We start from the raw sequence: 16,182 nt of genomic DNA on the forward strand, positions 1-16,182 counted from the left end.
CCCCCCCAGCCCACTCCCACTCCCCCCCCCCCCCAACGGCTCGCCCAGGGTCCCTCGCCTCCCCCTCTCCCCCGTCCCTCGCCTCCCCCTCTCCCCCGTCCCTCGCCTCCCCCTCTCCCCCCTGTCCCTCTCCCCCCCTGTCCCTCGCCTCCCCCTCTCCCCCATCCCGCTCCTCCCCTCTCCCCCGTCTCTCGCCTCCCCCTCTCCCCCCCGTCTCTCGCCTCCCCCTCTCCCCCCGTCTCTCGCCTCCCCCTCTCCCCCCCCCCGTCCCTTGCCTCCCCCTCTCCCCCCGTCTCTTGCCTCCACCTCTTTCCCCCCCGTCCCTCGCCTCCCCCTCTCCCCCGTCCCTTGCCTCCCCCTCTCCCCCCTGTCCCTCGCCTCCCCCTCTCCCCATCCCTCGCCTCCCCCTCTCCCCCATCCCTCGCCTCCCCCTCTCCCCCCTGTCCCTCGCCTCCCCCTCTCCCCCCGTCTCTCGCCTCCCCCTCTCCCCCCCCGTCCCTTGCCTCCCCCTCTCCCCCCCGTCTCTTGCCTCCACCTCTTTCCCCCCGTCCCTCGCCTCCCCCTCTCCCCCGTCCCTTGCCTCCCCCTCTCCCCCCTGTCCCTCGCCTCCCCCTCTCCCCCATCCCTCGCCTCCCCCTCTCCCCCATCCCTCGCCTTCCCCTCTCCCCTCTGTCCCTCGCCTCCCCCTCTCCCCCCTGTCCCTCGCCTCCCCCTCTCCCCCATCCCTCGCCTCCCCCTCTCCCCCATCCCTCGCCTCCCCCTCTCCCCCCTGTCCCTCGCCTCCCCCTCTCCCCCCGTCTCTCGCCTCCCCCTCTCCCCCCCCCGTCCCTTGCCTCCCCCTCTCCCCCCCGTCTCTTGCCTCCACCTCTTCCCCCCCCCCGTCCCTCGCCTCCACCTCTTTCCCCCCCCCCCCCGTCCCTCGCCTCCCCCTCTCCGCCCCGTCCCTCGCCACCCCCTCTCTTCCGCCTTCGGAATGAACTCAAGTGAACCGCGGCTTGGTAGCTCCGACCCTGGATATTGCTGAAAAGGGAGACGTGCTGCCAAAGTTTTTCACCCCAGACTCATCAGGTCAAAACACAAGAATATCTCAATTTCAAACCCTCACGACAATTTACACCACTGGAGAAAGAGACGCTGATTGGCTGGCAGGACAATTCTAATTGACTGAGGCACAGGGGTGTGTGAAGAAAACACGTGGGTGGGGGGGGGATTTCTTGGCTCCCGGATAATTCAAAACAGGGCGCATGTCTTGAACATATCTCTCTTTGTTTGTGGATATTGGGGACATGGATATATGTTGCTACTAGCAATCAGAAATGAGCCACATCTGAAATTGGTTGTTAGTGTAGCTATTAGCGCAATCAGGATTGCTCAGCTAGTGCTGCCCGGTTAGCACACGCAAGGCTTTGGCAACTTGTATCTCTTTTCAGGAGTCAAACGGTATGGGGCGGCACAGTAGCACAGTGGTTAGCCTCACAGCGCCAGGGCCCCAGGTTCGATTCCCGGCTTGGCTCACTGTCTGTCCGGAGTCTGCACGTTCTCCCCGTGTCTGCGTGGGTTTCCTCCGGGTGCTCCCGTTTCCTCCCACAAGTCCAAACATGTGCGGGTTAGGTGGATTGGCCCTGATGAATTGCCCCTCAGTGTCCAAAGGTTAGGGGTGGGGGGGGGGGGGGGGGGGGCGTGCGGTAGCAGGACGGACCCACCACGGGGAATCCCGGCACACATTTCACCCTTGGATGGGCTGGATCGAATTCCTGGCCCCCCCAACCGGCGGTTTCTCTCACCGCCTGCTCCCCCTCGATACCTTCGAGCAGACGTCGGTGAACTGGACGGGTTCACAACCAATTTGTGTAGTTTCTGAGAATAGTTCCGGCCCCTAGTCCCGTCTCCCAAATCCCTTCCGGGTTTCAAGAACCTCTACCGGGTCATTCTTTGACCTTCCTGTCTCGAGAGCAAAGAGCCCCCACCTGTTCCATTTTCCCAGGTAAGTGTACCCTCGCCACGCTATGGTATCATTCTTGCCCATCTCTTTTGCTGGGGCAGAAGATCTCGTCCGTCACCCGACACATCACATACATCATTCGGCAATGAGTCAGAAGGTTTTTTCCCCCGTATTGTGTGTTCATCATTTCTCGTTGATCTTACTGTCTGTGTCACAATCTCTCAGTCACATATTTTGTGTCAGCATGTTACTGAAGGGAAAGCCTGAATTCAATAAATGGTGGTTCAAAAGAAAATGTATCCGACAATTTTTTTTTTTTTTCCTCAGGAACTGAAATTTCTGATGCCCCGAATGATTTTTTTTTTTCGGTCGGAAAAAAAAAAACACGGCAACAAAATTTATAAAAATGTGTTTGGTGATTGACTTTACATGTTGAATGACCATTTGATGCCTTCCTTAAAGTTTTTAAGTTCAAGGCCTCAACCTGTCTCGGCTACGGAGTTGACATGTCGCCACAGAGCAGGTGGATAGATTTTCCAAGCACATCTGTACATTTTGAGTGTGTACAGAGTGTGAGAATGTCCGAATGTGTATTGATCGGTTTCCAGTGGAAGAAATGAGGTTGTGATCGCTCATCTTGTATATGTGTATGTGTGTGTGTGTGTGTGTGTGTGTGCATATGCGTGTCTGGATGTGTGTGCGTGCGTGCGTGTGTGCGTGTGCACGTGTGCACGTGTCTTTGCTTGTTCCCAAGATAGACGAGCTGTTGAATACTCGAAAGATTTTTTTTAACATGTCAGCCAGCCCCTTGACACTTGACAACCGGACGATTGTTTGCCAATTAACCTGTGACGTGCTTTTAGAATACGCTTACAACAAATGCTCCTAGATGGTGAGCACCATTCCCGAGATTGGGATTGCTGCTCTCAAGATTTGTGAACTAAGTTCAAAATATTTTTCACCCGGTTTCGAGGTGCAAGGTGTTTATTTTATACTTCCCTCACGGAACACCGAGCACGGTGTGAACTTTTCAGCATTTTTATAAGGTCTTGCTTCTTTTGTTTCTGTATTTTGTGGAATCTCATAGAATTCCGACAGTGCGGAAGAAGACTATTCAGCCCATTGAGGCTGCACCGACCCTCTGAAAGAGCACCATACCGAGGCCACTCCCCCGCCCCCACCCCCGTAACCCCGCCAAACCTGCACATCTTTGGACACTAAGCGGCTACAGGAGTTTGCATGTTCTCCCCGTGTCTGCTTGGGTTTCCTCCAGGTGCTCCCGTTTCTTCCCACAGTCCAAAGATGTGCAGGTTAGGTGGCTTGACCGTGCTAAATTGTCCCTTAGTGCCCAAAGATGTGCAGGTTAGGTGGATTAACCATGATAAGTTGTCCCTTAGTGTCCAAAGATGTGCAGGTTAGGTGGATTGGCCGTGCTAAATTGTCCCTTAGTGTCCAAAAGTTGGGTAGGGTTACAGTGACAGCGTGGGGGAGTCGACCTGGGTAGGGTGCTGTTTCAGAGAGCCGGTGCAGACTCAATGGGCCGAATGGCCTCCTGCACTGTAGGGATTGGATGACCCTCTGAGAGAGGAACGTCCTTCCTCAATTCCGTTGGAAATGGGAGACTCCTGATTTATAAACCGTGCCCCCTGTTCCCAGATGTTCCGTCTCGTGGGCAGTGAATGACCTGTTCCTGATGATGTTAGACCCTTTCTTCAGTCCATAAGACCACAAGACATAGGAGCAGAATTAGGCCACTCGGCCCATCGAGTCTGCTCCGCCATTCAATCATGGCTGATATTTTTCTCATCCCCATTCTCCTGCCTTCTCTCCATAACCCCTGATCCCCTTATTAATCAAGAACCTATCTACCTCTGAGTTAAAGACACTCAGTGATTTGGCCTCCACAGCCTTCTGCAGCAAAGAGTTCCACAGATTCACCACCCTCTGGCTGAAGAAATTCCTCCTCATCTCTGTTTTAAAGGATCGTCCCTTTAGTCTGCGATGGTGTCCTCTGCTTCTAGTTTTTCCTACAAGTTGAAACATCCTCTCCACGTCCACTCTATCCAGGCCTCGCAGTATCCTGTAAGTTTCAATAAGATCCCCCCTCATCCTTCTAAACTCCAACGAGTACAGACCCAGAGTCCTCAACCGTTCCTCGTACGACAAGCTCTTCATTCCAGGGATCATTCTTGTGAACCTCCTCTGGACCCTTTCCAAGGGCAGCACATCCTTCCTTAGTTACGGGGCCCAAAACTGCTCACAATACTCCAAATGGGGTCTGACCAGAGCCTTATACAGCCTCAGAAGTACATCCCTGGTCTTGTATTCTAGCCCTCTCGACATGAATGCTAACATTTGCCTTCCTAACTGCCGACTGAACCTGTACTTTAACCTTAAGAGAATCGTGAACAAGGATTCCCAAGTCCCTTTGTGCTTCTGCTTTCCTAAGCATTTCCCCATTTACAAAATAGTCCATGCCTCCATTCCTCCTTCCAAAGTGCATAACCTCACACTTTTCCACATTGTATTCCATCTGCCACTTCATTGCCCGCTCTCCTAGCCTGTCCAAATCCTTCTGCAGCCCCTTGCTTCCTCAATACTACCTGTCCCTCTACAGATCTTTGCATCATCTGCAGACTTAGCAACAGCGCCTTCAGTTCCTTCTTCCAGGTCATTAACGTATATTGTGAAAAGTTCTGGTCCCAGCACCGACCCCTGAGGCACCACCACTAGTCACCGGCTGCCATCCTGAAAAAGACCCCTTTACCCCCACTCTCTGCCTTCTGCCAGTCAGCCAATCCTCTATCCATGCCAGGATCCTACCCTGAACACCATGGAACCTTAATTTATTTGACAGCCTCCTATGCGACACCTTGTCAAAGGCCTTCTGGAAATCTAAATAAATCACGTCCACTGGTTCTCCTTTGTCTAACTTCCTTGTAATCCCCTCAAAGAACTCTAACAGGTTTGTCAGACGTGACCTCCCTTTGACGAAGCCGTGCTGACTCAGTCCTATTTACCATGCACTTCCGAGTACTCCGCGATCTCATCTTTAATAATGGACTCTAAAATCTTACCAATGACCAACGCCAGGCTAACCGGCCTATAATTTCTCATCTTCTGCCTCCCTCCCTTTTTAAACAGCGGTGTTACATTAGCCACTGTCCAGTCCTCTGGGACCCTTCCTGCCTCCAGTGATTCCTGAAAGATCATCACCAATGCCTCCACAATCTCCTCAGCTAACTCTTTTAGGACCCAGGGGTGTAGTCCATCCGGTCCAGGTGACTTATCCACCTTCAGATCTTTCAGTTTCCCCAGAATCTTCTCCTTACTAATGGCCACTGCACTCACCTCTGCCCCCTGGTTCTCCTGGAGCTCGGGCATCCCACTGGTGTCTTCCAGCGTGAAGACTGATGCAAAGTAACAATTCAGTCCTCTGCCATTTCTTTGTTTCCAGCCACTTCTCCAGCCACGTTTTCTAGTGGTCCAATGTCTATTTTTGCCTCTCTCTTACCTTTTATATATTGAAAAAAACTCTTCCTATCTTCCTTTATATTACTAGCTAGCTTGCACTCGTACTTCATCTTCTCCCCCCTTATTGCTATTTAGTTGTCCTCTGCTCGCTTTTAAAGGCTTCCCAATCCTCCGGCTTCCCACTAATCCTCGCCACTTTGTATGCTTCTTCTTTGCTTTTATGCTGTCCTTGACATCTCTCGTCAGCCATGGATGCCTTGTCCTCCCCTTAGCATGTTTCCTCCTCCTTGGGATGAATTTCTGTTGTGCCTCCCTAATAATCCCCCAAAACCCCTGCCATTGTTGTTCCACTGTCTTCCTTGCTACGCTCCTTCTCCAATCAACTCTGGCCAACTCCTCCCTCATGTCTTTGTAGATACCCTTATTTAATTGTAATACCGTTACATCTGATTCTAACTTCTCCCTCTGAAACTGCAGGGTATATTCTATCATATTGTGGTCACTGCTCCCTAAGGGTTCCTTCACCTTAAGTTCCCAAATCAAGTCTGCCTCATTACACATCACCAAATCCAGAATTGCCTGTTCCCTGGTAGGCTCTGTCACAAGCTGCTCCAAAAAAAACTATCTCTTAGACATTCCACAAATTCCATTTCTTGGGATCCACTACCAACCTGATTTTCCCAGTCCACCTGCATATTGAAGTCCCCCGTGATGATTGTAATATTGCCTTTTCTATCTCCTGATTTTATTTTCTGCCCCATATCCTGACTACTGCTAGGGGGCCTGTACATAACTCCCATCAGGGCCTTTTTACCTTTGCGATTCCTCAACTCTACCCACAGAGATTCTCTGCCTTCTGGTCCTATATCGCTCCTTGCTATTGATTTAACTTCATTCCGTACTAACAACCCTTTGCCCACCTGCCTGTCCTTTCGATAGGACATGTATCCTTGGATATTTAGATCCCAGCCCTGATCCCCTTGCAGCCACGTCTCTGTGATGCCCACAACATCGTACCGGCCAATTTCAATGTGTGCAACAAGCTCATTTACCTTGTTCCGTATACTGCCCGCATTTAGGTACAGCAAGCTCAATCCTGCATTGACCACCTCCCTTCTCACACTTGCCACCTTCTTTGCTCTGCCTGAGGGTGATGTAGTTATTTTATTTTGGTTCTCTATTTCCCCTTCAGTTATTACACCTTCCATTACACAATCTGGTTCCCACCCCCCCTGTCATACTAGTTTAAATGCTCCCAGTCAGAAGACCCCAAACTGTGCACAGCACCCCAGACTCCTTGTCCCCGGTCGCGTACCAGGAAAATCTCCCTCCTCACTCTCTCTAAAGCATAGAACAAAGAACAATCCAGCACAGGAACAAAGAACAATACAGCACGGGAACAGGCCCTTCGGCCCTCCAGGCCTGTACTGGTCATGATACCAACCTTTGCCAACACCCTCAGCACTTTCGTGTGCCGTATCCCTCTATACCCTGTTCTGGGCGAGGCCTTTTCAGAACCCCAAAATGTATCATGGAGTTCAACCAACCTCTCCCTTTAATGTATTTGTTGCTTTTCCGAGCACACGGCTTGTTCCCTAGGTGTGGGATTACAATTATGGACACGTGGGTTTTTAAACACAAAACACTGTTTATTCCATGAACTCAACTCAACATCTTAAATAAACATTGGATCTCTTAACACCCCTTACTTCAAAGATAACTCCGAAAATATTGCAACAGTAAATAATTCCTCAAAATGTTCCTTCAAACTTCCAAGAGACTTAACACCTTTAAACAGAATCACATCAGGTTAAAGGCTTTACTATTGTGAGTTTAAATCACCCAAATGATCCATAGATAGTCTTTCATGGCAGAGATCCAGCTCACTGCAAACACAGACACTCCCCAAGCTCTTTTCAAACTGCAAAACTAAACTGCAAAATGGCTGACCTGACCTCAGCTCCACCCACTCTCTGACATCACTGTTTTCTTAAAGGTACATTGCTTAAACATCCATGTCTTAAAGGTACTCTCATGTGACAACCCATTTTGGCGCAGGGTGGCTGGACGCAACGTTTCCACATTTTTATTGAGTTACTGGGAGTTCTGGTCCAATGCAGGATATGAGATTTGTGGACACGATTGTAGATTGACAGATCGACATGAAATCCAAGGCTTTAATCCAAGGCTTTAATCCAGGGACATTGAGGCACAGAAACAAAAATACCCCGAATGTTGGAAAGAGGAAAGATCTCCTGATTCGGGAAGCATGGCGGCACAGTGCAGACTCAGCGGGCAGAATGGCCTCCTTCTGTAGGAATTCGCACGGAACAGGCTACCTCACACACTTTGCCCCTGCTACACTCTCACACAATGATCTGGTGGAGTGGGCGATAAAGGGGCAGTTGGAATTTAACGCGGAGAAGTCTGAGGTCATGCATTTTGGGGAGATCGAACGGTTCTAGGGCGTACACGCTAAATTGGAATAAACTAAGAGGGGGAGATGAAGCGATAGATCATGGCGTACAGGTACACGGGTCCCTAAAGGCAGCAGTTTCAAGTAGACAAGGTTACTAAGAAAGCAGATGGAATGCTCCCCTTCATGGGCAGCACGGTAGCATTGTGGATAGCACAATTGCTTCACAGCTCCAGGGTCGCAGGTTCGATTCCGGCTTGGGTTACTGTCTGTGCGGAGTCTGCACGTCCTCCCCGTGTGTGCGTGGGTTTCTCCGGGTGCTCCGGTTTCCTCCCACAGTCCAAAGATGTGCAGGTTGGGTGGATTGGCCATGATAAATTGCCCTTAGTGTTGGGTAGGGTTACTGGGTTATGGGGATAGGGTGGAGGTGTTGACCTTGAGTAGGGTGCTCTTTCCAAAGAGCCGGTGCAGACTCGATGGGCCGAATGGCCTCCTTCTACACTGTAAATTCTATGATAATCTATGATAAAAGTAAGGATATAATGTTGGATTTGTATTAAACCCTAGTGAGGCCACAACTAGAGTATTGTGTGCAGTTCTGGTCACCACATGACAGGAAGGACGTTATTGCTCTGGCGAGAGAGCAGAGGAGGTTTACAGGAATGTTGCCAGAGCTGGAAAAGTGTAGCCACGAGGAGAGATTGGATAGGTTGGGATTATTTTCCTTGGAACACAGAAGGCTGAGGGGCGACTTAATTGAGGTGCACAAAAGCCATGAGGGGAAGAGATAGAGCGGACAGGGTAAAATTGTTTCCCTTGGTGGAGAATTCTCGAACCAGGGGGCATAGATTCAAGATGAGAGGGAGAGGGTGCAGAGGGGACGTGAGGAAGACCTTTCTTGCGCAGAGGGTGGCGGGAGTCCGGAATTCGCTGCTCGAGTTGGTGGTGGAGGCAGAGACCCTAAACTCTTTTTAAAAAGTACCTGGATCTGCACCGTGAGTTGCTGTGAGAGACAGGGCTACGGGCCGGGTGCAGGAAGGTGGGATTACAAAGGGCTCCTGGGTGTCCTTGGGCTAGCACCGGCAGGGTAGGCTGAATGACCTCCTTCTGTGCTGTGACGCCTCCGTGATTCTATGACACGGAAGGAGGCCATTCGGTCAACCATAACTGTGCTGACTTTCCAGTCCCATACCCCCGCCCCCCCCCTCCACTCACTCACCCCCTGGAAACACTTTCCCCTCCATCCAAACCTCCCCTGGCGATTTTGAACGCCGCCACGATTCATCTCCCCCTTCTCGCCTCCGCGGGATACGATCCCAGTTTCTCTCAGTCTCCTCGTCCCCGGTCGCGTACCGGGAGAATCCCCCCCCCCCCCCCCCCCCCCCCCCCCGCCCCCCTCACTCTCTCTAAAGCATCGACCAAAGAACAATACAGCACGGGGAACAGGCCCTTCGGCCCTCCAAGCCTGTACCGGCTTGATACCGGCCTTGGCCAAAACCTTCGGCACTTCCTGGTGCCGTATCCCTCTGTACCCGTCCTATCCCGTACCAGCCTCCCCGAACAGGCGCCGGAATGTGGCGACTAGGGGCTTTTCACAGTAACTTCATTTGAAGCCGACTTGTGACAATAAGCGATTATTATTATTCATGTGTCTGCCGAGATGCCTTTTGAACGCCGTTAATGTATCTGTTTCCACAGCCTCCCCTGGCCACGCGTTCCAGACACTCACCACCCTCTGTGTAAAAAAACCTGCCTCACACACCTCCTCTAAACTTTGCCCCACGACCTTAAACCTGTGCCCCCTGGTGACTGACCCCTCCACCCTGGGAAAGAGAGCCTGCCCATCCACTCTGTCCATGCCCCTCATAATCCTGTAGAACTCTATCAGGTCGCCCCTCAACCTCCGTCTCTCTAATGGAAACAGTCCGAGTCGATTCAGCCTCTCCGCACAGCTAACACCCTCCAGACCCGGCAACATCCTGGTAAACCTCCTCTGCACCCTCTCCAAAGCCTCCACATCCTTCTGGTCGTGTGGTGACCAGAATTGTGCGGCCTTACCAAGGTTCTATAGTGCTGTAAAGAGTGGGGGCCCGAATTGGTCACCCTGCTCCAGCTGATCCTCCGAGGTTGAACACATCGTATCTGCTTTTCGGAACACCCTCTCTCAGTTTTCAAAGCCCAAGATTCCTGGCCTATCGCTTTCCCATCACACCCTGTGGGTAACAACTCTGATGTCAAGTCTGGGGCTTCACACTCTATCCTGCGCACCTCACTCCTCCATCGCTGGCGTGCCATTTAGCCCGCAGTGTGCACCAATCAGAAGCGACTCACCAAGGTTCCTTCGAAGGCGCTCTCCAAACCCCCCCCCCCCCCCCCCCCGACCTCCACCATCTAGAAGGACGAGAGCAGCAGGTACCTGGGAACCCCACCCACCTGGAGGTCCCCCTCCGAGTCACTCCCCACCCCGACTGGGAAAAATATCGGCCGGTCCTTCACTGTCGCCGGGGCAGCACCCTGGAACTCCCTCCCTAACAGCACGGTGGGTGTACCTACACCTTCTCTAACATTTCGAAGGCAAAGGCTCTCCATTATCTTCCCGGGGGCAACTAGGGATGAGCACGGTTGCCTCACAGCGCCAGGGTCCCAGGTTCGATTCCCCGCTGGGTCACTGTCTGTGCGGAGTCTGCACATCCTCCCCGTGTCTGCGTGGGTTTCCTCCGGGTGCTCCGGTTTCCTCCCACAAGTCCCGAAAGACGTGCTTGTTAGGTAATTTGGACATTCTGAATTCTCCCTCCGTGTACCCGAACAGGCGCCGGAATGTGGCGACGAGGGGATTTTCACAGTAACTTCATTCCAGTGTTAATGTAAGCCTACTTGTGACACTAATAAAGATTATTATTATCCCTTTACCCCCAAGAGCTTATCGAATTCCTTCTTGAAATTACACAATGTTTTGGCGTCAACTACTTTCTGTGGGAGCGAGTTCCACAGATTCACCGCTCTCTGGGTCAAGAAATTTCTCCCCACCTCAGCCCCTTATCCTCAAACTATGACCCCCTAGTCCTGGACAGCCCCCACCATCAGGAACATTCTTTCTGAATCTACCCGGTCTAAACCTGTTAGAATTTTGTAAGTTTCGATGAGATCCCCTCTCACTCTTCTAAACTCCAGTGAATATAATCCTCACCGACTTAGTCTCTCCTCGTATGTCAGTCCCGCCACCCCAGGAATCAGCCTCATAAACCTTCGCTTCACTCCCTCCATAGCAAGAACATCCTTCCTCAGATAAGGACACCAGAACTGCCCACAATACTCCCGGTGTGGCCTCACCAAGGCCCTGTACAACTTCAGTAAAACATCTCTATCCCTGTACTCTAACCCTCTCGCTATGAAGGCCAACATACCATTTGCCTTCTTTCCTGCCTGCTGTACCCGCACGCTTACTTTCAGCGACTGATGCACGAGGACACCGAGGTCTCGCTGAGTATCCGCCTCTCTCAATTTACACCCATTCAAATTATAATCTGCCTCCCTATTTTGGTACCGAATTGGATAACCTCACATTTATCCCCATTATACTGCATCTGCCCTGCATGCGCCCACTCACTCAGCCTGTCCAAATCCCGCTGAAGCATCTCTGTATCCTCCTCACAGCTCACCCTCCCACCCAACTTTATAATTACAGGCTCTGGGTGGCTCCCCGGAGCATATTCCGCTTGTCACTTCCCAACTCCGCCACAGACTTGGGGAGGAATCCCGGTCTGCATCAACGGATCAGGCGCAAAAAATAAAGACACGTGGCGGGATTCTCCGTCACGGCAGCCGGCCGGTGGGGTTTCCCATTGTGGGCAAGCTCGCTCCTTCGGGGTACACCTCTGCCTGTCAATTCTCTTCAGGGTTCTGAATGAGGCCATTTGGCCCGTGATGGCGTCTTCGGCGGTGCTATCCAGCTCTTTCCCCCACAGCCCTTTCAAGCATTTATAATATCCTTCATTCCTACGCAATTCTTTCCGAATATTTCTCCGATTCCTCCCTGTTCCTGTTCAATCTGCTTCCGTCGCCCTCCCGGGCTCCTCCTTCCCGATCGCAGCATTTCCCCCCCCCCCCCCCCTCTCTGGCTCCTCCCCCGATTCTCTTCAATCTCCGCCCATCTCTGGTGACCCTCCCTACTGGGAAACACTTAGTCACCACTGCTCCTGATTTCGAAACGCCTCGATTAAATCTCCCCCTTTACCTTCTCCACCCTAAGGTGAACCATATCCCAGATTCACCCGGTCTCCCCTCATTCTTGATCCACATTCTGGGGGAACCTCCCCTCTCTGAGGCCTTGGTGTCCTTTCCTAAAATGCGGGGCCTAGTTGACAGCACGTTGGCACGGTGGTTTGCACTGCTACCCCAGAGCGCCAGGCCTCGGGTGACTGTCTGTGCGGAGTCTGCACGCTCTTCCCGTGTCTGCGTGGGTTTCCTCCGGGTGCTCCAGTTTCCTCCCACAGTCCAAAGATGTGCAGGTTAGGTGGGTTAGCCAATGCTAAATTGCCCCTTAGTGTCCAGGGATGTGCAGGTTAGGTGGTGTCACAGGGATAGGAAGGGGGAGTGGGCCTAGATAGGGCGCTCTTTCAGAGGGTCGGTGCCTCTTACTGTAGGAATTCTACGGAATTATAAGTTGTCCCTCAGTGTCCAGGGGTGTGCAGGGTAGGTTATGGGGATCGGGCGGGGGAGTGGGCCTAGAGACAGCGTTCTTTCGGAGGGTTGGTGCAGACTGGATGGGCCGATTGGCCTCCTTCAGCACTGCCGGGGTTCTACAATAGAATCGGACACAATACCCTACTTGACGTCCAACCAGCGACTAATAAATGCCCTTGCTTCTGAAGCCAATCTCAGCTTGCCAAACTGACCAAGCACCTTCAAATATTGACATCCCCCCTTCTTAACCTACGTCGTTGCTCATTAGTTTGCTCTCTTCGAAACGTTGAGTGCCAAACTGCATCCTCCTCCTGTCTGCCCAGCTCGACCCGCCAGTCCACATCTACCTGTTTCCCATCATTCCCATTTCCGATCTCCGTGACGACCGCTGGCTCTGAGACTTTAGGCCGCCACGAGCGGTGCTCCTGATGCCAATTCCCGGGGACGTCCTCACTCTCCCTACTCCAGAAGAGAACAGGGCAACCCCCCCCCCCCCCCCCCACCCCCAACCCAAAGCTTTCTGTCCCTCGGTAAACCCTGTTACACCCTGTCCCTGTATTTCCACCGTCTGAACTTTGATAACATGCCCATTTTTGGTGTCCATTGTCTGAAGCCTATTGGGAACCCACGCGGGCGACATCAAGCGCAGCACGCTAATCAGCCCCCCCCCCCCCCCCACCCATGCCCGCCCGCACATTCCACACCATAATGGCCAGGATTATCCAGCTCAAGATCTCTTGCAAGGAAGCAGTGCATCCTCTGAGTCGAGGGTGAGGGGCGACTCACTCGCGTTGCTCACGTTTTTCGACGTCAATGCGAGCATCAAAACCCTTTTGACATCAAACCCAATGGGGAGCGGCGAGCCTTCAGAAGGTACGGAACGGCTGCCCGGGCTTGGGACATTTCCCTACCGCGGAGTTCCCCAGATGTTGGCAGCGGTCCCCGAATAGCTGAGGCGAAGCGTTGCCCCGAAGGATCAATGACCAATGACCATGAGGTCTTCCATGACCTCATATCCGTGGCCTTAGAGATGGAAGCCTGAGGCCTTCCGTCGCCGGAGGGCGACACAGAGAACAGGGCTGCCTTGCCAACGCCCGATTCGGTTGCCAAGCCTACCGAGTGCCGCCGTATTTTGAGACCGTTGGTTTTCAGTTGGGCCTCCGTGCCTTCATCGTATGTCCTATGGTTTTTGTTTTTCACGCACAGAGCGATCTGTCTGGACTGTACGCAGAACCATACCTCGGTGCGCGTGACAATAAATCAAAATATAGATTATCCCTCACCGCTCCCCACCCCTCAATCTTATCACCCCCCCCACCCCCTTCCAAAAAAAAGGCAACAGGGAGAGAGGCCTGCCCCGCTGGTCCTTGCCAAGCGACGGGGCTGACCCGTTGTGGTACAGAATAAAAATAAAGGCCTGACTGGGGACACTCGGCCTGCGCTCGGCTGAAAGGCCCAGCCAAACGTCCACCCCCCTCCCACAAAGTGTGAGACAGAATGGCCGCCGGAACCAGCCGTGTCCTTTGTTTTGCCGCGACGTCGATTTTGCGAGAGAAAAGAAACGCCCTCAAAGCGGCGGAGTCTTTTTGAAGCAATTTCCAAAAGACAATTTCTGGCACGAAGCGAGACTCTCCGAGACGCTTAGGAGTCGGGGGAGGAGGGGGGGGGGGGCCTTCTTTGATGGGTTGACCGAGGGGGCCTTCTTTGATGGGTTGACCAAATTTGTTTTGGGGGGGGGGGGGGGCAGTGAGAGTTGGCGGGCGAAGTGGGGGCCGCCGACCTTCTCGGCCGACCCAGGTGTTTCTGCCTGCTTTCGGGGGGGGGGGGGGCTCGAATGGAGGGGGGGCGGGTTTGGGGGAGGGGGGGGGAGGGGGGAGGGGGGCGGTGAGGAGGAGGGGGGTGGGGGATTGAATTTTGTTCTTTTTTGGGGGATTGTCTTAACTCTTTCTTTCCCCTCCCCTCCCCCCCCCAACCCCCCCCCACCCGCCCTCAACCCCTCCCCCTCTCTCTTTCTTTCATTCCCTCTCTCTGTCTCTCTCTCTGTCTCTCAAATTGAGTCGAAGGCGGAAACAAAAATGTCTTTTCTTGCGCGTCTCGACGCCCGGTCCGTTTTGTCTTCTTTTTCTTTTCTTCTTTTTTTTTTCCCCCCCCCCCCCCCGGCTCGTCGAACCTGCTCCTCCTGGATTTTTTTTTTTTTTTCCGGATCGATTCTTGACTTGTGTCTCTCTTTTTTTTTTTAAAAATTGAATAAAGGTGATTGACAGGGGGAAAGCGAAATCGCAGCATTGTTGGTTTTTGAAATCTCTTTTCCTCTTCCCCTGTTTTTCTTCTGGTCCTAGGTCCTCTTACCAAAAAACCTGACGATAACGGCGCTTTCAGCGGTCCAGAAGACGAAGGTATTTTTTTTCCCCCGATGCATGCTAATGATCGCCTTCCCATCCCCCCCCCCCCTCTCCCACCCCCCCTCCCCCAACCCCACCCCCCACCCCGAAATAATTTTTTTTCTTAAACCTTTCATTTCGAAAAGCTTCCTCCGTTTTTTTTTTTTTTTCTCGTCTTCCGAGACTTTTTTTTTTGGGCGTCGCTTTCGACGTGCCTCTTAAACCCCCCCCTCCCCCCCCCCCCCCCGCCCCCCCCCCCCCCCCCCCGCCCCACCCTGCTTTCTTTTCCGCGATCCGTCTCTTTTTTTTTTTTACGGAAACAAAATATTAAGCGAACCGGATGGTTTTCGTGTCTCTGTCAGCTTTTTTTGAGAGTTTTGAGAGCGGGTTATTCTTTTTGTCCTCTTCCGATTGTCAGAACTTTTAAAACCAAGTGAATGAAAATGAAGAGGGGGGGAGTGAGACTCACTGCCGGAGGCCGGGGCCTCTCGCCTTTGACCCCCGTCTGGCAGTGGGTCGCTTTGTTGCTGACACGGGTCCTGCATCGGTGTTTCCCCCTTGTTCCGGTGTGTGCACGCGTGCGTCTGTGTGCGTGCATGTGGGTACTTGCGAGGGTGATTGTGCGAACGCGTGTGTATGCGAGGGTGTGTATGGGCGGGCGCGTGTGTTAGCGTGTGATTGTATGAGTGTGCATGTGTCAGTGTGTGTGCATGTGTGTGGGTTTACACGGGTGTATGTGCTTTGCGCATGTGTGCGGGTGCTGTGTATGCACATGTATTTTTGCATGTGTGTATTTATGAGTGTGCTTACGGGCATATGTGTTTGTTTATATGTGTGTGTGTATATGTCTGTGTGTATGTTTGTGTGTCTTTGTGTGTGTATGTATGTGTGTGTCTGTGTGCATACATGTGCCTGTGTGTGTGTGCATGTATGAGTGAGTGTGCGTGTGTGTGTGAGAGCGTGTGTGAATGTGAGTATATGTTTGTGTGAGTGTGTATGAATGTGTCTGTGTCTGTGTGTGTGAGTGAGTGAATTTGTGAGTGTGTGTGTGTGTAAGAGTGAGTGTGTGCGTGTCTGAGTGAGTGTCTATGAATGAGTGTGTGCGTGTGTGTGTGACTGTGTGCGCATATGAGTGTGTGTGTGTGTGTGAGCGAGTGTATGAATGAGTGAGTGTGTGAGAGTATGTGTGTAAGGGAGTGTGAGTGTGTGTGACTGTGTGTGTGACTGCTTGTCTATACGTGAGCGTGTGTGTGACTGTGCCTGTCTGAGTGAGTGTTTGTGTATGA

The 16,182-nt window shown here is 52.5% G+C and overlaps 1 protein-coding gene across 1 annotated transcript in view; it reads left to right on the top strand.

The window, feature by feature from the left end:
* The window catches only part of LOC140404761 (neuroligin-4, X-linked-like), a 1,287,888-nt gene that overhangs the window by 278,089 nt on the left and 993,617 nt on the right, over window positions 1–16,182 (top strand). The window contains 1 exon segment of the mRNA XM_072493476.1: window positions 14,855–14,911. Coding sequence (XP_072349577.1) covers window positions 14,855–14,911 — 57 coding nt within the window.

This window comes from Scyliorhinus torazame, chromosome 31 (assembly GCF_047496885.1).
Source record: "Scyliorhinus torazame isolate Kashiwa2021f chromosome 31, sScyTor2.1, whole genome shotgun sequence".
NCBI classification, from domain to species: Eukaryota; Metazoa; Chordata; class Chondrichthyes; order Carcharhiniformes; family Scyliorhinidae; genus Scyliorhinus; species Scyliorhinus torazame.